Here is a 20,000-nt window from a genome sequence, read left to right as displayed (position 1 = left end):
TTAATAATGAAAGATTGACTATTACATAACTTACAATTTCCCCAAAACTCCACCGACTTACAGGACCTTTTTTTTTTAATATATATATCTTTTTATATTTATAGTTTTTAAATATCTTTTTTTATATATATATATATATATATATATATATATATATATATATATATAGTTTTTAAATATATTTTTATATATATATAGTTTTTAAATATATATTTTATATATATATATATATATATATATATATATATATTTTATTTTTATAAATATATATATATATATATTTTTTAAATATATATATATATATAGTTTTAAATGTATTTTTTAATATATATATATATATATATATATATACATATAGTTTTCAAATATCTTTTTATATTGTTTTTTAAATATCTTTTTATATATATAGTTTTTAAATATCTTTATATATATATAGTTTTTAAATATATCTATATCTCTGTTTTCTCTGTTTAGTTTAGTATAAAGTATTTGTTTGTAGGCTCTCTTGTGAGGCTCCAGGTGGTGACCATGTGGTCTCTTTCAGGGGGCCGAACCCCAGCAAAGTGCTGCAGCAGCTGCTGCTGCTTCACCCGGCGCAGCAGCTCGGCATCTTCCACACGCTGCACTCCCACCTCAGAGAGCGCGGCATGCTGCCCCCCCCCGCCGCCGCCGCCCAGGCTCAATGAGGAGGACGTCCACTGGAGAGAGAGAGAGTGTGTCTGTGTGTGAGATTTGTGTAAGCATGTACACACACACACACACACACACTCTAAAAGCACGGCGTGTGATCTCATTGGACTTGCACATGACTCTGAACCGGAGGAGACTCTTCGGACTACGTGGAACAACCTGGTAGTCGTAAAAGAAAAAACCCAAATACAGACGGCAACAACAACAACAACAACAACAACAAACCTTTGATTGCTTTCCTCTCGGACCGACACACGGACTCGATGGTTACTGAAGAGGAAACGTACCGTCGGACTCTGGAGCACACGGCGGACATTGCACTGACCTTAGCCGAACAAGCGTGTTTTCTTTTTTTCTTTTTAAAAGAAGCTTTTACCAGCGTGAACTGGGCCCCGAAGTGTTGCGCAAGAGGACTCGAGCTACCGCCAATGAGATTGTCCTTGGGGGGGGGGGAGCATGATGCAGCAGGGTCATCCCGATACTGTAGACACTGTTTTATACACTATGCTCCTGTTTAACGGACCTCACCACGTAGCATGAGCGCCAGTCCAAAGCCATGTTTGTTCCCTTCTTCCACCGCGTGAAGCTTTTTAAGCTTTTTAGCTTCTTTTTTTTGAGGTTTTCTGTCCGAACCTGAAATAACTCGCACAAGTGAAGTCGGTGGACTGAAGGCACGTGAACGCAGAGCTTCATGCACTCGAGTTAACACACTGTACATAAATATAATGAACATATTTAGCTGAGCAAATACCTAATGCGTAATATAACTACTTGTGTGAGTTACCAGGGGGGAGGGGGGCGAGGGGGGGGGGGGGCTGCTATGAGAACTGATATGCAAGAATAGAGTCTTTGTAACTCCTTTTTGTAGTTTTGCCTTTTTAGCATGAACACTTTAGATTTATGAGGTTATGGATGCAGATGTGACGTCGCTGCTGTTGCCGGGTAGACTTTTAAGAATTTAAAAGGAATAACTTTGACATTTTGGGAAATCTGCTTCTTCTTGACAGGAGTTTGGTTCAGAGGAGAAAAGATTTATAATCTGAAACCAAATCTTTATTTTATACACATTTCATATTTCTCACTCTGTCCTTTTTTTTTTGTCTTTTGTTGCCACGCTTGAGATTTAAAAAAAAAAAAAGTCCCGATCTTAAAATAAATAAAAACAGTTGAATTATCGGCGTGACTTCGGCCTAAAAAAAATTGCGTTAAAAAGAAATAGACAAGTCAGAGGGGGGGGGGGGGGGGGGGGTTAATCTAAAGTTGTTAATTCTTGAGGGAATATTCTCTGAGATTAAAGTAGTAAATTTACCCAATTTAATTTATATTCTGAGTTATATATAAAGTCTTAAATCTGCGATTATGAAGTTGTTAATCTGCGAGGAAGAAAATGTATTAAATTAACATCTTTGTTTAGTTTTTTCTCTAAATATAACGCCAATTTAATACATTAATTATATTACCTTCAATGACGCTAATAAGCCGTCGCAGAAAGACCCTAAATTGTAGTAAGAATGAAGAGGCTGTGCTTCCTTTATCCAATCAACCAATGATTTCAGTTGCACTGTAGCGGTTAGAGGGGGGGGGGGGGGGGGGGGGGTCAAACCACTCCATCCTCTGACTCCTCAATGTTGGTGAAACGAAAGAAAAATCTTGCTAATTTAAAGTCTTCTAATGCATTACGTCACTGTTAAATTATTATCTTTTGAATGTAGTTTGCTTTATAAGTTATCAACGTGTTTTTTCTATAGATATATAAATATAACTTACTAGATACAGTATATAACTTTATATAGATAGATATATAACTTTATTTATATATCTCGACCTGCAGGGAGGGGCAGGGCGTCTACCAAAGCACTGTCTGATTTAACTCTGATTTCCTTCTGTTATTGCAACGAGCTCCGGGGGCCCAGATCCAACCCCCCCCCCCCCCCCCCCCCCTCAGACTGTTTCTGGGTGGGGGGGGTCACTTCCTTCCTTCAGTCATTGGGACGAAGACGATGTTCTAATTTATTTGTCCGCTTTGTTCTCTTCGTGTTTTATTTTTTTAAATATTTTTTTGCTGGGTGGATTTCTGGGACCAGCTGTAATGTACTGTATGAATCTATAAGTACACACACACACACACACACACACACACACACACACACACACACACACACACACACACACACACACACACACACACACACACACACACACACACACACACACAGTGGGTTTTTATGTAGTCTTAAGTGTGCCACTGGAATAATTCAGCTGTTATCAATCAATGAAAACATTAAAACACTGAAGTGGTTTAAAAAGTTTACATTTAAAGGATTCCAACATTTTTAAACATGGAAACTAAGTTAGAACATAATCATTTAACTATTTAACTTGTCTTACATTTTTATTTAGTGGACACTTGCGTTTAGATTAGATTTAATTAAAATATTCAATCAATATTGATAAATTGTTATACATAAATACTTTTAGTATTCATCATTAGTAATTATTATTATTACAATTAAGAAGTGTGTTATTCCATTGGCCCACTCCAGATTTACAGAAATAGATCAAAGTTGTTGTTGCGGACTAATTTAATATTTGTATTTGCGTCGTGAAGCTAAAAACACTTCAAACATAGGAAAGAAGAAAAATGTTTTTATTTGTTCGCTTGTCTTTTCTTTTTTTTTTTAAATCATATCGTGAATATTTGATTTGAGCAGAAATGTTTTCCAATGAAAAATCGATTTGAGCTTTTTGGAGTGAATACAACAGGAAGAGTTTTGTTATTAAAGGGGCAGACCGTGTATAAACCACATATTGATAACTTCTTAGGGATATTGTGAAGACGTTTACTGTACGAGGTGAATAAAGTTTTTTTTTTTTTTTTTTTAAATCGTGTCTGGAGAATTCACTTTTCACATCGAAGGAACAACAACTTCACGTTTATTCAACAATCAAAGCGGAAAAAAATAAAAACAAACACTCAACATTGTCAACAGCAATATTATGGGATTGACTTTTCTTCTGGTCAACAAGACAGTTTGTGATTTATGAGATTAATTTGGTGTCTACGCTAAATATGGAGGAAATTATACGTTATACTCGACATTGTGTTTATTTTTCTTTCCAATTCAAATCAACCAAAGCCGATTTACAGATCATTAAATAATAAATAAATTTTTTTTTAACTTTCTTCTGAATGAAGGTCTGATCTGGAAGCTGCTGTTAATTTATACAATGGAATAAAAAAAACGTGACAAACAAGATTTATGTGTAACCTTCTCCATCACCGGACAGGTTTCCATTAAAGTGCGTCTCGGGTCGGACTCGGCATCGAACACGCGTACCTCGAAACAACAGCGACCCCTTGTGGAGAAAAGGACTTCACAAATAGGAATATGTAAAACAATAAAATGATTCATTCTGATCTTAACATCACGTCATAAAGTCAAAGTTTAAGCCACTTTTTAAAAGACTGAAATCATCATCACTGAAACTAAAAATCAGACCTTTCTACTTTTTAAACTTTTACATTTCCGTTCTGATAAAAGATAAACGTTAGGAATAGAAAACAAAAAGCATTGTGACATAACTGAAAAGGGTTAGATCACGTTCCCGTGACGATACACCAAAAAGCTACGGAAGCCCTGAAGGGCAAGTGTCAAAAAGACATGTTCCAATTCTGATCTGAATCGTTTCCTCCTGTGGATTAATCTAAGTTCTCCAGTCAAAATTAATCTTTTTCGCAGGTAATTTGTTGTTGTAATACTTATTTTGGCCACAAGAGGTTGAAACGCACCACTAATGTTCTAAATAAGACAAACACAAGTTTACATCTCACACAAGTGGACTTTACTGTTAGCAGGTAGTGGAGCCTCTTGTGGCCGAAATGAGAATTACAATAATAAACATTCACCTGCCAAAACCTATCCTTTAACCTGTTAAACCATTTAGATCAGACTTAGACCCCCCCCACCCCACCCCACCCCACCTCACCTTTGCCCCTCAGTGCGATCTGAAGGACGTATATGAATAAAAAAATATTTTAAAACAGTGCAATCTGCCATTTTATGGCCGTACCCATTTGTGATAATGTTTAAAGTGCAAAACGCTTCCAGACGTTTACCTGGTGAAACGAAACCTTCCTCCTCGGACGCAAAGTATTTAAATACTCGTGTATTTTATGTTAACAACGGTTAAAAGAGATGAAGAAGCTGGACGGACTCGTCGTCTCACACAGAAACTTTTTCCGGTTAAATAACAAACTAACTGACGAGCAGGAACCAAAAGCCACACCTGTAAACAGGAAGTAGTTCAAAATCATTGACCCCCCCCCCCCCGTTTGCTACTTCCTGACACGTGAGCTTAAAAAGGAAAATGGGGGCATTTCACAAAGATGAATCGTTGATTATTTGCTAAAAATCAAAAAGTAGATTCAAGTTGTCGGTTTTTTTTTAAGCACAAATCACTGGACGGCCGTCTCTCCGCCCTCGACATGTGAAGTCTCCACCGAGGGATCTTCTTCTTCTTCTTCTTCTTCTTCTTCTTCTTCTTCTTCTTCTTCTTCTTCTTCTTCTTCTTCTTCAGTATTTTAGCGCCGCCGCTTCCCTTTCCAGCGAGCTAGGCGACCAAAGCGCTGAGCGGCGCTCTCGCCTCGTCGTCGGCCTCCTCCGCGGCGCCGTTCCGGTCGGGACAGAAGATCATCCGGAGCGACGCCAGCCCGACGCGCACCAACAGCCTCAGCACCAGGAAGGCGAACGGCACCGTGATCTCCATCAGGTGGAAAATCGGAGCGCTGAATCGACTCAGGACGCACGTCAGGAAGAACGTCCCCAGGGCGACGCACGGGTACAGCGACAGCTTGGCGAACATGAACGCGTGCTCGCGGCCGCCGTAGCGCACGTACGGGTGCAGGGTCTCCCGCTCGCCGTGCAGCGCCACCACCCAGATGGCGAGCTGGAAACCGCCGGCGAAGAAGATGATGACGCAGCTGATCTGGATGGCCTCCAGCTCGTTGCGGGAGTCGGGCGGGAACTCGTGCGTCAGCTGGTAGGCCAGCGGCAGGCCGCCCACGCACGCCAGGGAGAAGGTGTTCAGCAGGCCCATGAAGCGCGTCGTCTTGGTGACGTGGAGGAAGAGCGAGTGGTGCGCGAACCAGAGGAGGCCGACGGTGGCGAAGGAACCGAAGTAGGCGAGGTACTCCGGGCCGTAGACCCGCAGCGCCGCCACCAGGCTGCCGGCGAACTGCTTCTGCACGACGGCCGGGTCGGGGACGTTGTCCTCGCTGACGGGAGGGAAGGTTGTTTGTTTTCAAGCTCACTTCTCTCACACTATTAAATATTTTACAAATGTTTGGCAGTCGGGTGTATTTGTACGAAGAAAATCCGAAGCGGCTATAAAAAAATGATTATATGAATGTGTGATCGTGTGTTCTTAGTCCAAGCTGCATTTGTACCGTCAAGGAAATAAAGTGAAACCCACCAAATGTCCAGGATGAGAAGCGTCGCCACGATGGCGTAGACGCCATCGCTGAACGCCTCCACTCGGTCCTTGCTGAGCGGCTCGTTGGGCAGGTAGGTGTAAAACAACATGGAGTCTGGACTCTCCTGCTCCTGACCTGGAATGGACAAGATCGGGTTCAGGTTTTAAAAATGTGAAGCTAATGCGGAAGTGTCTACAAAGCTGCATTTTCCTCTCCTGACCACCAGGGGGCGACTCCTCTGGTTGTATAGAAGTCTATGCTTCATGTGTTAAAGCTGCATTTTCCTCTCCTGACCACCAGGGGGCGACTCCTCTGGTTGTATAGAAGTCTATGCTTCATGTGTTAAAGCTGCATTCTCTCTCCTGACCACCAGGGAGCGACTCCTCTGGTTGTATAGAAGTCTATGCTTCATGTGTTAAAGCTGCATTCTCTCTGCTGACCACCAGGGGGCGACTCCTCTGGTTGTATAGAAGTCTATGCTTCATGTGTTAAAGCTGCATTCTCTCTCCTGACCACCAGGGGGCGACTCCTCTGGTTGTATAGAAGTCTATGCTTCATGTGTTAAAGCTGCATTCTCTCTACTGACCACCAGGGGGCGACTCCTCTGGTTGTATAGAAGTCTATGCTTCACGTGTTAAAGCTGCATTCTCTCTACTGACCACCAGGGGGCGACTCCTCTGGTTGTATAGAAGTCTATATAAATGACTCTACTTCTCTTGATGTATTCCCTCAGTAAACATTGTAAACATTAGTTTTTGGTCTCAATCTCTAGTTTCAAGTCTTCTTCAATACAGCGTGATGTTCATTTAGTAAATTATGGTCATTTAGAGTCAAACAGACCATAAAGCAGGGTATGCTTTAGGGCGGGGCTTACTGTGATTGACAGGTCTACCGGTTCTCACCGATTGCTTTGCTGCGACACCACTTCAAGGACTGGGAGATGTACGGCAGGAAGATGACGATCGCCAGCAGCACGTAAGACTGACAGGTGGAGAACATTTGACATCGTTAATCAAAGAACTACTTTCATAAAGACTTAAAATACACAACAACACTAACTGATGCTTCAGTGCAAACGACGTCAAACCGTCCTATCATTTATTTATTAAATGTAGCTCTTCTAAACTATTTAAGGCTGTCCAAAAAAAGATTGCTTGCTTATTATTTGATTCTTTTTGTGTGAAATTGTCATAATTTGAACCAAATAAACTAAATTAATTTCCCTCTGGGGGCGTTCCTGAGGACGCCGTCCAACATACCAGCTGGAAGAAGATGAAGGAGAAGATGCTGGCGAAGAAGCACATGAGGGGAACCCGCATGATGACTTTGAGGATGTGGTGCTTGTAGAAGGTCTGGTTCTCGGAGATCTGGATCTGCTCGTTGAGCAGGAAGGGGCGGCTGAAGGCGTACAGCACGATGCCCGACTGAAGAACAAGAAGAAAAAAAGAAAACGACAACAATGAGACAATCGTCCGCCCGTGCTTTTATTTTGAAGGGCAGAACATCGTGACAGGAGGACCTACTGGTGACTTCCTGGGTGTGACCGGCTCACCTGGATGACGCCCATCACCATCACGCAGCCGCAGAAGAGCAAGAGCCCGAGGATGTTCTCGGGGAAGGCCGCCATCAGAGAGAACTGCGGAAGACGAGGGAGCCTCGTAAATGACGTTGGTCGTGACGGACGTTTTTTATTTTATTTTTGTGTGAACGTGATCGGAAAACGTGAAACTCACGGTGTACGGGAGGAAGGTGATCAGCATCATGCAGGCCTGGAGGAAGGAAACGGGCTTAGAACTAGGTTTCATTCACAAGTAAAACACTTAAATTATTTCTCATGAAGCTTTAAAATGTCTTTCGTTACATTTAACTCTAAAAAAAACAATAAAAATGGTTATTATGAACTATTTTTTGTTGCGTTGTTTTTGAAAGGATGAACGCCCCCCCCCCCCCCCAAAATTACGGATTGAAGCAGAATGTTTCCTTAGATAAAAACTTAATTTTATTTTTTCAAATCAAATTATATACACATTAAATAAACAAGAGAGAAGATAAATAAACTTCACAGACTGAACACTATTCTGAAAGGAGTTTTTAAAAAGATGGCGTGTTATTAAAACACACGGCGATACTCACGAGGTTCAGCAGCGCGAGGCAATCGTCTATGCGCACGATAACTTGAAATAACCTGCGAAATTCAACACAAAGAACGAGCGTGTGGTGTATTAATATTCAATAATAATAACAACAACAACGGTAATATGGATAACTCACCTGATATGAGCAGCCCATGCAACAGTCACAATCAGGAACGTCATTAAGTAGACGGCTATCTTTGTTGTGAGCAGGAGCTGCACGCTCTCCCGCAACTCCTGCAGACACACACGTTTATAACACGTTTATAACACGCTCATAACACGTCACCCTGTTATTACCATGGCGTCAGAACATTTGTTTTAGTCCTTGTGAGCTTTATAGGAATAAAAATGATGACGTTCTGTTACACGTCTGTTACCTCATTGTTCTCCATCTTCGTGTGGGCGACGGGTAATATCTGTGAATGAGAAGGAAAACACGTGACACGGAACATCTGGAGAAACAATCTGGTTAAAGACTGACCAGGAAGCCTGTTTCTTAAAGGGACAGTACACCTCAAAACATCACACATGCATTTATTTATTATCACTGTTTATTGCTATTTGTTAATCTAGATTGTTAGATTGTTGTCTGCGCCCCCCCCCCCCCTGACTAGTAGTCAGTAGTAGTAGAGTCAATAGTAGTATAGAGTCAGTAGTATAGAGTCAGTAGTAGTATAGAGTCAGTAGTAGTAGTAGAGTCAGTAGTAGTAGTAGTCAATAGTAGTATAGTCAGTAGTAGTAGTAAATAGTAGTATAGTCAGTAGTAGTATAGAGTCAGTAGTAGTATAGTCAGTAGTAGTATAGAGTCAGTAGTAGTATAAAGTCAGTAGTAGTATAGTCAGTAGTAGTAGAGTCAGTAGTAGTATAGAGTCAGTAGTAGTGGAGTCAGTAGTAGTATAGTCAATAGTAGTATAGAGTCAGTAGTAGTAGTAGTAGTATTCAATAGTAGTAGTCAGTAGTAGTAGAGTCAGTAGTAGTATAGTCAGTAGTATAGAGTCAGTAGTAGTATAGTCAGTAGTATAGAGTCAGTAGTAGTAGAGTGAGTTGTAGTAGTAGTAGAGTCAGTAGTAGTAGAGTTAGTAGTAGTATAGAGTCAGTAGTAGTATAGAGTCAGTAGTAGTAGAGTCAGTAGTAGTAGAGTCAGTAGTAGTATAGTCAGTAGTAGTAGAGTCAGTAGTAGTATAGTCAGTAGTAGAGTGAGTCGTAGTAGTAGTATAGAGTCAGTAGTAGTAGAGTCAGTCGTAGTATAGTCAGTAGTAGTATAGAGTCAGTAGTAGTAGAGTCAGTCGTAGTATAGAGTCAGTAGTAGTAGAGTCAGTCGTAGTAGAGTCAGTAGTAGTAGAGTCAGTAGTAGTATAGTCAGTAGTAGTATAGTCAGTAGTATAGAGTCAGTAGTAGTATAGTCAGTAGTATAGAGTCAGTAGTAGTAGAGTGAGTTGTAGTAGTAGTAGTAGAGTCAGTAGTAGTAGTAGTATAGAGTCAGTAGTAGTATAGAGTCAGTAGTAGTAGAGTCAGTAGTAGAGTCAGTAGTAGTAGAGTCAGTAGTAGTATAGTCAGTAGTAGAGTGAGTCGTAGTAGTAGTATAGAGTCAGTAGTAGTAGAGTCAGTCGTAGTATAGAGTCAGTAGTAGTAGAGTCAGTAGTAGTATAGAGTCAGTAGTAGTATAGTCAGTAGTAGTATAGTCAGTAGTAGTATAGTCAGTAGTAGTATAGTCAGTAGTATAGAGTCAGTAGTAGTAGAGTCAGTCGTAGTAGAGTCAGTAGTAGTATAGAGTCAGTAGTAGTATAGTCAGTAGTAGTATAGTCAGTAGTAGTATAGTCAGTAGTAGTATAGTCAGTAGTAGTATAGTCAGTAGTAGAGTCAGTAGTAGTAGTCAATAGTAGTAGAGTCAGTAGTATAAAGTCAGTAGTAGTAGTAGAGTCAGTAGTAGTAGAGTCAGTAGTAGTAGTCAGTAGTAGTAGTAGTCAATAGTAGTAGAGTCAGTAGTATAAAGTCAGTAGTAGTAGTAGAGTCAGTAGTAGTAGAGTCAGTAGTAGTCAGTAGTAGTAGTAGTCAATAGTAGTAGAGGCAGTAGTATAAAGTCAGTAGTAGTAGTAGAGTCAGTAGTAGTAGAGTCAGTAGTAGTAGAGTCAGTAGTATAAAGTCAGTAGTAGTAGTAGAGTCAGTAGTAGTAGAGTCAGTAGTAGAGTCAGTAGTAGTAGTAGTAGAGTCAGTAGTAGTAGTAGAGTCAGTAGTAGTAGTAGAGTCAGTAGTAGTATAGAGTCAGTAGTAGTATAGTCAGTAGTAGTATAGTCAGTAGTAGTATAGTCAGTAGTAGTATAGTCAGTAGTATAGAGTCAGTAGTAGTAGAGTCAGTCGTAGTAGAGTCAGTAGTAGTATAGAGTCAGTAGTAGTATAGTCAGTAGTAGTATAGTCAGTAGTAGTATAGTCAGTAGTAGTATAGTCAGTAGTAGTAGTCAATAGTAGTAGTAGTCCATAGTAGTAGAGTCAGTAGTATAAAGTCAGTAGTAGTAGTAGTCAGTAGTAGTAGAGTCAGTAGTAGTAGTCAGTAGTAGTAGTCAATAGTAGTAGAGTCAGTAGTATAAAGTCAGTAGTAGTAGAGTCAGTAGTAGTAGAGTCAGTAGTAGTCAGTAGTAGTAGTCAATAGTAGTAGAGGCAGTAGTATAAAGTCAGTAGTAGTAGTAGAGTCAGTAGTAGTAGAGTCAGTAGTAGTCAGTAGTAGTAGAGTCAGTAGTATAAAGTCAGTAGTAGTAGTAGTCAGTAGTAGTAGAGTCAGTAGTAGTAGTCAGTAGTAGTAGTCAATAGTAGTAGAGTCAGTAGTATAAAGTCAGTAGTAGTAGAGTCAGTAGTAGTAGAGTCAGTAGTAGTCAGTAGTAGTAGTAGTCAATAGTAGTAGAGGCAGTAGTATAAAGTCAGTAGTAGTAGTAGAGTCAGTAGTAGTAGAGTCAGTAGGAGTCAGTAGTAGTAGTAGTAGAGTCAGTAGTAGTAGAGTCAGTAGTAGTAGTAGAGTCAGTAGTATAGAGTCAGTAGTAGTATAGTGTCAGTAGTATAGAGTCAGTAGTAGTAGTAGTAGAGTCAGTAATAGAGTCACTGCTTTATTGAACAAACTTGTTATTGAAGAAATTGTACTTGCTTGATTCTTGTTGTTCTAAGTTTGGACTAAATGACATGTAATGTAATGTAATGTAATGTAATGTAATGTAATGTAATGTAATGTAATGTAATTGCTAAAAATTTAAAAAAAATACTTATCTTTTTTTTGCAGTCAAACAGAAGTATTTAGTATTAAGTATTTAAAATAGTACTCGGGTTCCCCCCCCACACACACACACACACACACACACACACACACACACACACACACACACACACACACACACACACACACACACACACACACACACACACACACACACACACACACACACACACACACACACACACACACACACACACACACACACACACACACACACACACACACACACACACACACACACACACACACACACACACACACACACACACACACACACGTCTCTATTTCCCTGAACGCGGGGAGCGATCACGTGATCGACCCCCCGAGGTCTCACCATGACGGTGGCGATGATGGAGATGAGCGCGTCGCTGTAGGCCAGCAGTCTGTGGGAGGACTGGGTGCCGCTGTGGCCCTCCCGGTCGGACGGGGTGACGCTCCCCAGGAACGAGGAGCCGGAGGCTGCGTGGCTCCTCGTGCCCTTCTCCTCCTCCACCTCCTCCACCTCCACCTCCTCCTCGACGTGGTGCTCAATGATTTCGCTGTCGACGTTTTCCCCCATCTTGGACCCTGGAGCTGAAGGGGGGCCGACGGGACTGTTTGCAAACAACCCGGCGACACCTGACTTTCAGCTGGTGGGGGAACCGGAAGCAGCTGCCCGGTAGTTTTTCCTGTTTTTTAAAATTCTTTTTAATTTTTAATTTTTTTACTCCACGTAGATATATATATATTTTTTAGAGTATTTCGTTGTGAAGGTTTTTTTGTTTTTTAAATGTGTGAGGCATAATAATGCTGCTCGGCGTTTTATAAACGGAAACTCACGTCACGTGACCCTTGGCGGATACTGCGCATGCGCGTGTAAGTGTAAACAGGAAAAATATTTTAAATAGTTTAGAAACCTTAAAACTTGAGCAAAACATAGATAGATAATTACTTTATTTATCCTACAATAAGACATTGTTTCGCTACAGCAGCATATTTATACAATATAAACAAATGCACAATATATACAACAAATAGATTAGAATAACAACAATGCACAATATAGAATAGAATAATATTAAATTAAATTAACTAACAAGGCAAACAAAAGAATAGTGCAAAGATGTAGCCCATGGTCCTTTTTAAAAAATAAGATAATGATAAATATCTGCACTATTACCAAATTCATTGTCCATTGTCATAGTCATTGTTTTTTCTACTGTACATACTTGTTAAATGTTAATGGTGCTACTCCGTTGTCTTGAATGTCTTTTCCATATTTCTCTTGTTTATTATATGTAAATATGTACGAGGAGAGCAACATGTAACCAGAGTCAAATACCATGTATCTCTCTCTCTCTCTCTCTCTCTCTCTCTCTCTCTCTCTCTCTCTCTCTATATATATATATATATATATATATATATATATATATATATATATATAAATTAGATTTAACATGTGTTATTTATCAAATGCAGATCAAACATGCGATGCACTCTTGTGCCTCTAGGGGGCGACGTCACACTGTGAAGACCCCTGTTGTCCTGCTATTGTCCAGGTTAACATTTCAAAGTATTGATGTAAATGGCTTAATTAAGAGAACTATATCATAATATTATGATTATATTGATATATTTGTCAACGTCGGTGTCACTTTCATTGCAAACTTGATGATGGTGTGATTTTTTGTTTTTGTTTTGCAGGGATCTGCACTACAACATGTCGTTTAATATATTATTTTTTACACACAGCTGTTTTTTATTGGCCACTAAGGAATCCAGTGTTCAATTCACACGTAATATCTAGTCATAGAGCAGCGTAAAAAAAGAACATCAGTGGCAGACAATTACATAACATGATGCAGATTGTGGATTTCGTGGGTTAAACTCCCTCCTCCACATTGCAGAATAATTAAAAAATAATTAATTAATTCAAACAAAAGAAGAAGGAAAACACATTTGTAACTTCACACTTTTTTGTGTCCTTTTTCCTCAGATTCGAGGAGTGTTATATAAGTTATATAACAGGGTATATAAAAATAATAATCACATTCCATAAGCAATTTATTTTATGGAGTTGTCCATTTTCTAAAACACTGTCCTGCGAATCTTTCAGAATAAAAGCCTTTTTTTTAACAAACGAAGCGATTCTGTCCACAGAAACACGCCAGCGAGCTTTTATTTTGAAACCCAAGCTGGAAGCTTGTCTTTAATGACACGTTCTACAGGAGGAACCCTTCCCAAAAGCATCACAGACCACCAAACATAACGAGAGCCATTTGGAGGTCACATCTCAAGAGAGACAACCAGGAGGAAGCCCATCTGTCGGGGACTCATCTCTGGGATCCCTCTTCGGTTCTCATTTCCTCGTCCTCGTCCTCCTGACCTCCTTTTCTCCTCATTTCCTCTCCTCCTCGAAGCCGTCGCCCATCCCGAGCGTCCACATCCCATTATTGAGACATTACTGAGTCGGGGTATTGTAGTCAGGCTGTTGACTCCCCTCCTCCCATGAGCCCTGAGACCTTAATCAGTCTTGACAGGGGAAGTGGCGGCCATCACAACCCCTGCTGTCTGGGTCTGCAGCTCATCACCTCGACGTAATACACTCTGTCAGATGTAACGGGCCTTCCTCCATCAAAACCCCCGTGAGGACCACAGTTCATTATACACACAAGGTTAAAAACACGGGGCGGACACATTCGACCACGTCGTGCTTTTGAGTCAAACACACCGTTTTTTTGTTTTCTTTTTTTGACAGATGGAAACTCTGGAAACAGAATTTATTATTATTTATTCTAGTTTGCGATGCTCCGGGCGCCTGAGCCTATTTGTCGGTGGAGGTCAATTCCATTACACCCGGCCTGTGTCGTGTCAACACGACTCAGCCTGAGGCGGCGGCTGCGACAGATTGTTTGAGATGAGAAGAGGCTCGCTCCTTTGATCAGAGCGCTTCTGGTTGAGCTCTTTGACCGGCAGATATTAGGTTTGGACTTCGGGGACACTCGAGCGTCGTCAAGCGCAGTCTTCACTTTGCAGCCACTGTCTGTGTTTAAGTGCCTTAAAAGCTGCATTCTCTCTCCTGACCACCAGGGGGCGACTCCTCTGGTTGTATAGAAGTCTATGCTTCATGTGTCAAAGCTGCATTCTCTCTCCTGACCACCAGGGGGCGACATCTCTGGTTGTATAGAAGTCTATGCTTCATGTGTCAAAGCTGCATTCTCTCTCCTGACCACCAGGGGGCGACTCCTCTGGTTGTATAGAAGTCTATGCTTCATGTGTTAAAGCTGCATTCTCTCTCCTGACCATCAGGGGGCGACTCCTCTGGTTGTATAGAAGTCTATGCTTCATGTGTTAAAGCTGCATTCTCTCTACTGACCACCAGGGGGCGACTCCTCTGGTTGTATAGAAGTCTATGCTTCATGTGTCAAAGCTGCATTCTCTCTCCTGACCACCAGGGGGCGACTCCTCTGGTTGTATAGAAGTCTATGCTTCATGTGTTAAAGCTGCATTCTCTCTACTGACCACCAGGGGGCGACTCCTCTGGTTGTATAGAAGTCTATGCTTCATGTGTCAAAGCTGCATTTTCTCTCCTGACCACCAGGGGGCGACTCCTCTGGTTGTATAGAAGTCTATATAAATGACTCTACTTCTCTTGATTTATTCCCTCAGTAAACATTGTAAACATTAGTTTTTGGTCTCAATCTCTAGTTTCAAGTCTTCTTCAATGCAGCGTGATGTTCATTTAGTAAATTATGGTCATTTAGAGTCATAGACTGTTTTTAAGAAGTGGGCGTCACCCATCGGTTTGTGAGCTGAATCTGAAGCTCTGAATTTATTCACTGAGATTTTCTTTTTCTTTTCAAGCTCCAAGAATCTAAATTGCAAAGTCTGATAACTAGGAATGTTGGTTTAATAACATAACATTGGACTCACCTGAGCACACACACACACACACACACACACACACACACACACACACACACACATCAGAATTACCCAGAAGGCCCGCGGTGTGTTTTAGCCGGTCAGAGGGGAAGCGAGGTGGGTAAATGAGCCCGTACTTCAAACCCCATTACCCAGGAGTCTTTGCTGAGACCCGGCCCAACGATGCTTGGCCACGGTACAGTTCGGTCAATGAGAGATGGAACCCCCCCCCCCCTCCCCCCTCCCCCCTCCCCTTCTCCTCTGAGCAGGCACGAAAGTAATTAATTTGGCAAGGAAATGAACTTAATGAGATCAAAATGTTTCTGAATCCTGATGAGACTGTTTTATGATCTGTGCAGGGCGGATTTGAATGGCTTTGCTCTGTGATGTGCAGAAAAAATAAAATAAAATAAGAATAACCCAACAGTATTATAGAGGGTTATTATAGTGTTTTAAGGCAGAAGCTTCATTACAGATTATCTGTGTACGTATACGTCGGAATATCTTTCTTTTTCTCCGGTCGGAGATAAAGCTTCTCGTGCCCCAGATAGTCCGCGGTTACCGGGAGGTCGTCGACGCAGAAGACCCTCTGCTGCACACACTCACACACACACACACACACACACTCACACACACACACACACACACACACACACACACACACACACACACACTTTGCCGTCGGGACCTTTTGTCTTTTTCGGTTGAGATAGTTGCAAAAGTTTAAATCTCCCTGAGGAGCAAAGAGCTCTAACATGTTGCAATTCTTCAGTTTTTGTTCCCTGTGTATGTGTGTTTTCAGACATAATGTTTCAATCCTGCATTTGTAGGGTGTTGACACATTTGGATGCATATTTTAATAAAGAGTGTGTGTTGTGTTCTCCCCTCCTGGGTCTGCTTTCTGTTTCTCAAAGTACTGAAATGCAAAAACACTGCAAATCCAGTGACCATAAAAGACAATAACACACAACAATAACAATAGCATGTTTATATGTTTATATAACGGAATTTATTTGATCAAAGCCGTCCTCATATGTCGTATTGATATCCAGGTATAAACGTGAGAGTCGCTATCCGGCCCTGTAACAGTGTGGACACCATTCAGCACATTGGTTTACCTGTGTTTACCTGTGTGTACCTGTGTGTACCTCTGTTTACCTGTGTGTACCTCTGTACCTGTGTGTACCTGCGTGTACTTGTGTGTACCTGTGTGTATCTCTGTTTACCTGTGTGTACCTGTGTGTACTTGTGTGTACCTGTGTGTACCTCTGTTTACCTGTGTGTACCTGTGTGTTCCTCTGTTTACCTGTGTGTACCTGTGTGTACCTCTGTTTACCTGTGTGTACCTCTGTTTACCTGTGTGTTCCTCTGTTTACCTGTGTGTACCTGTGTGTACCTCTGTTTACCTGTGTGTACCTCTGTTTACCTGTGTGTACCTGTGTGTACCTCTGTTTACCTGTGTGTACCTGTGTGTACCTGTGTTTACCTGTGTGTACCTGCGTGTACTTGTGTGTACCTGTGTGTATCTCTGTTTACCTGTGTGTACCTGTGTGTACTTGTGTGTACCTGTGTGTACCTCTGTTTACCTGTGTGTACCTGTGTGTACCTGTGTGTTCCTCTGTTTACCTGTGTGTACCTGTGTGTACCTCTGTTTACCTGTGTGTACCTCTGTTTACCTGTGTGTACCTCTGTTTACCTGTGTGTACCTGTGTGTACTTGTGTGTACCTCTGTTTACCTGTGTGTACCTGTGTGTACCTGTGTGTACTTGTGTGTACCTCTGTTTACCTGTGTGTACCTGTGTGTACTTGTGTGTACCTGTGTGTACCTGTGTGTACCTGTGTGTACCTGTGTGTACCTCTGTTTACCTGTGTGTACCTGTGTGTACCTGTGTGTACCTCTGTTTACCTGTGTGTACCTGTGTGTACCTGTGTGTTCCTCTGTTTACCTGTGTGTACCTGTGTGTACCTCTGTTTACCTGTGTGTACCTGTGTGTACCTGTGTGTACCTGTGTGTACCTGTGTGTACCTCTGTTTACCTGTGTGTACCTGTGTGTACCTCTGTTTACCTGTGTGTACCTCTGTTTACCTGTGTTTACCTGTGTGTACCTCTGTTTACCTGTGTGTACCTGTGTGTACCTCTGTTTACCTGTGTTTACCTGTGTGTACCTGTGTGTACCTGTGTTTACCTGTGTGTACTTGTGTGTACCTGTGTTTACCTGTGTGTACCTGTGTGTACCTGTGTTTACCTGTGTGTACCTCTGTTTACCTGTGTGTACCTGTGTTTACCTGTGTGTACCTCTGTTTACATGTGTGTACCTGTGTGTACCTCTGTTTACCTGTGTGTACCTGTGTGTTCCTCTGTTTACCTGTGTGTACCTGTGTTTACCTGTGTGTACCTCTGTTTACCTGTGTGTACCTGTGTGTACCTCTGTTTACCTGTGTGTACCTGTGTTTACCTGTGTGTACCTCTGTTTACCTGTGTGTACCTGTGTGTACCTCTGTTTACCTGTGTGTACCTGTGTTTACCTGTGTGTACCTCTGTTTACCTGTGTGTACCTGTGTGTACCTGTGTGTACCTCTGTTTACCTGTGTGTATCTGTGTTTACTTGTTTTTACCTCTGTTTACCTGTGTTTACCTGTGTTTACTTGTTTTTACCTCTGTTTACCTCTGTTTACCTCTGTTTACCTCTGTTTACCTGTGTTTACTTGTGTTTACCTGTATGATCCACATAACAAACAAATTTCCATTTCCTCACTCGTTTTTTTTTTCTAACGCTTCCCATCCTCTTTTCCTCCTCCTCCTCCTCCTCCTCCTCCTCCTCCTCCTCCTCCTCTTCCTCCTCCGCTTGTGATTCCTCTTTTAATCGCAGCCGGTCGAGACATTTGAGACGCCATTAAGTGGAAGGCTAGAATCCTCCACTAAACCCCCCACCCCCCCCTGAGGGAGGAGATGCCATCATCCGGAGGTCAAGGGTCAGCCGGTGAGCGTGCCGTGGAAAGGGCATCGACGGCAGGGTAAGACGGGATCAGCCACAGAGGATGTTATCGTTAAAGAGCATCTGGGGGGGGGAAGGGGGGGGGGGGGGGGGGGTTCAGCGTCGCACACAGCGAACTTAAAGCCAGAAGCATTTAAAGGTCCAATCACACGAAGCAGCACATTTAATAAACACACATGAGTTCAAGGGATAGAAGCATGAGGAAGATTATAGTTTTTTTTTTAAATAGTTGTACATTGGTGTGTATGTGTGTGCGAGCGTTTCTATGACGACCACCAGGACGAAGCCACTGCAACATTAAAAGTGCAACGTGTACAATTTTTATGTTTAAATTGCAAATATATTTCAGGAACATTTTGTCAACTTCAGTCTCGAGGTCAAATACTCTGTTTCATTTCTGAATAGTTGTTTTTTGAGGTGTTATTATTTTATAACGGGATGAGCCTCAAGATGTGTATGAAACGGAGCGGACTACAAAGATGGCGGCGGGGTCAGACTGTGACTGCCTTATTGTTTCAGAGGCTTTACAGGCTAAAAGTCTCCTGCACAGTAAATTACAGCTGTGTTTTTTTTCTAGACCTGTTCATAATTTCTTTTTAAATCTTTTTATATTCTGTATTTTAACTTTCTGTTGCTCCCAGAGTGCCTGTTATAATGTTCTGATAACATTACTTCAAAATAAAAGCGTGCAATACACTAGTTTTTAATTAATTCTTGAATTGTGCGCATAATGCAATTAATCAATTAATTTTTTTCATCTCTAATATACAGTATATATATATATATATATATATATATATATATATATATATATATATATATATATATATATATATATATAGTGGTTTTGTTTCTGGGGTATTGAGAGCCTACTGTCTGATTCATACTCCGGAGCAGAAGATGGCGGTAATGCACCAATAGTTGGGGTGCCAACCGCCGTTACAAATCAAGAAGAAGAAGAAGAAGAAGAAGAAGCTTCAGAGTGTCTTAGGTCACATGACACAAACACAACAAACACATCAACGCGCTCGGCTCACTCTTTCCTACTATTTTGGTGTTTTGATCATGTTTTTGTTGACAGGGTCTTAAATGGTTTGGTAGAAAATCCACTCCGGGTCTTAAGATCTCGTCTCCCTGGTGCCCTGGTTTCTCTCTCTCTCTCTCTCTTTTAATTTCTCTTTCTCCCTCTGTCTCTCACTTTATTTCTCTTTCTCTCTCTTTTTCTCTCTTCTGTCTGACTTTAAAGTAATTATGCACAAGACAGCTCGCTACATCTTTGTTTACCCATTTCAATTCCTCTCGCTCGTTCTCATTCACTCACCATCGAGTGTGTGTGTGTGTGTGTGTGTGTGTGTGTGTGTGTGTGTCTGTGTGTAACAGTGATTGATAGTGGGTGGGAAGTTGAAGGTAATGAGGCTTAGAAAGAGAGGAAGTGTAACAAATTGGTATTGATGGAGAAGAGGAGAAAGGAAAAAAAGAAAGATTTGTGATATTTTTCTACTTATGATTGATAGAGGAAGTTACTTGTGTTGCTTGTTAATTAG

General features: G+C 41.3%; 3 protein-coding genes across 6 annotated transcripts in view; 2 read left to right on the top strand and 1 right to left on the bottom strand.

Annotated features, from left to right (window-relative positions):
* The window catches only part of cds1 (CDP-diacylglycerol synthase (phosphatidate cytidylyltransferase) 1), a 19,668-nt gene extending 18,001 nt beyond the window's left edge, over positions 1 to 1,667 (top strand). Inside the window, exon 13 of the mRNA XM_034541289.1 lies at positions 545 to 1,667. Coding sequence (XP_034397180.1) covers positions 545 to 686 — 142 coding nt within the window. The 3' untranslated portion in view covers positions 687 to 1,667. The remainder of the gene's footprint in view (positions 1 to 544) is intronic.
* Positions 1 to 20,000, top strand: part of LOC117736156 (E3 ubiquitin/ISG15 ligase TRIM25-like) — a 706,744-nt gene that overhangs the window by 118,066 nt on the left and 568,678 nt on the right. The gene's annotated exons all lie outside the window — the stretch shown is intronic.
* tmem175 (transmembrane protein 175) lies at positions 3,604 to 12,291 on the bottom strand. 4 transcript variants are annotated; one of them, XM_034541284.1, is made up of 11 exons: positions 11,892 to 12,291; positions 8,676 to 8,714; positions 8,435 to 8,532; positions 8,297 to 8,348; positions 7,897 to 7,932; positions 7,716 to 7,799; positions 7,423 to 7,587; positions 7,066 to 7,144; positions 6,163 to 6,298; positions 5,267 to 5,965; positions 4,679 to 5,230 (listed from the first exon to the last, which is right to left on the bottom strand). In XM_034541284.1, exons 1-10 carry the CDS (start codon positions 12,114 to 12,116, stop codon positions 5,302 to 5,304), a joined length of 1,578 nt encoding a protein of 525 aa, XP_034397175.1. In that variant the 5' UTR covers positions 12,117 to 12,291; the 3' UTR covers positions 4,679 to 5,230; positions 5,267 to 5,301. The 4 variants fall into 4 exon arrangements, with proteins under 4 accessions (XP_034397173.1, XP_034397175.1, XP_034397176.1 ...); XM_034541285.1 differs by having other exon boundaries at positions 4,679 to 5,227; XM_034541286.1 differs by having other exon boundaries at positions 4,679 to 5,218.

Source organism: Cyclopterus lumpus, chromosome 9 (genome assembly GCF_009769545.1).
Source record: "Cyclopterus lumpus isolate fCycLum1 chromosome 9, fCycLum1.pri, whole genome shotgun sequence".
Lineage (NCBI taxonomy): Eukaryota > Metazoa > Chordata > Actinopteri > Perciformes > Cyclopteridae > Cyclopterus > Cyclopterus lumpus.
Note: the sequence above shows the minus strand (reverse complement) of the source record. Positions and strands in the feature narration are given on the sequence as shown.

Excerpts from the sequence above, each read along its gene's own strand:
- tmem175 (XM_034541282.1), bottom strand. The coding sequence starts at position 12,116 with ATGGGGGAAAACGTCGACAGCGAAATCATTGAGCACCACGTCGAGGAG. Across the intron at positions 8,349-8,434 it reads GCATGGGCTGCTCATATCAG|GTTATTTCAAGTTATCGTGC; the intron begins GTGAGTTATCCA and ends TGAATTTCGCAG. Across the intron at positions 7,933-8,296 it reads GCCTCGCGCTGCTGAACCTC|GCCTGCATGATGCTGATCAC; the intron begins GTGAGTATCGCC and ends TCCTTCCTCCAG.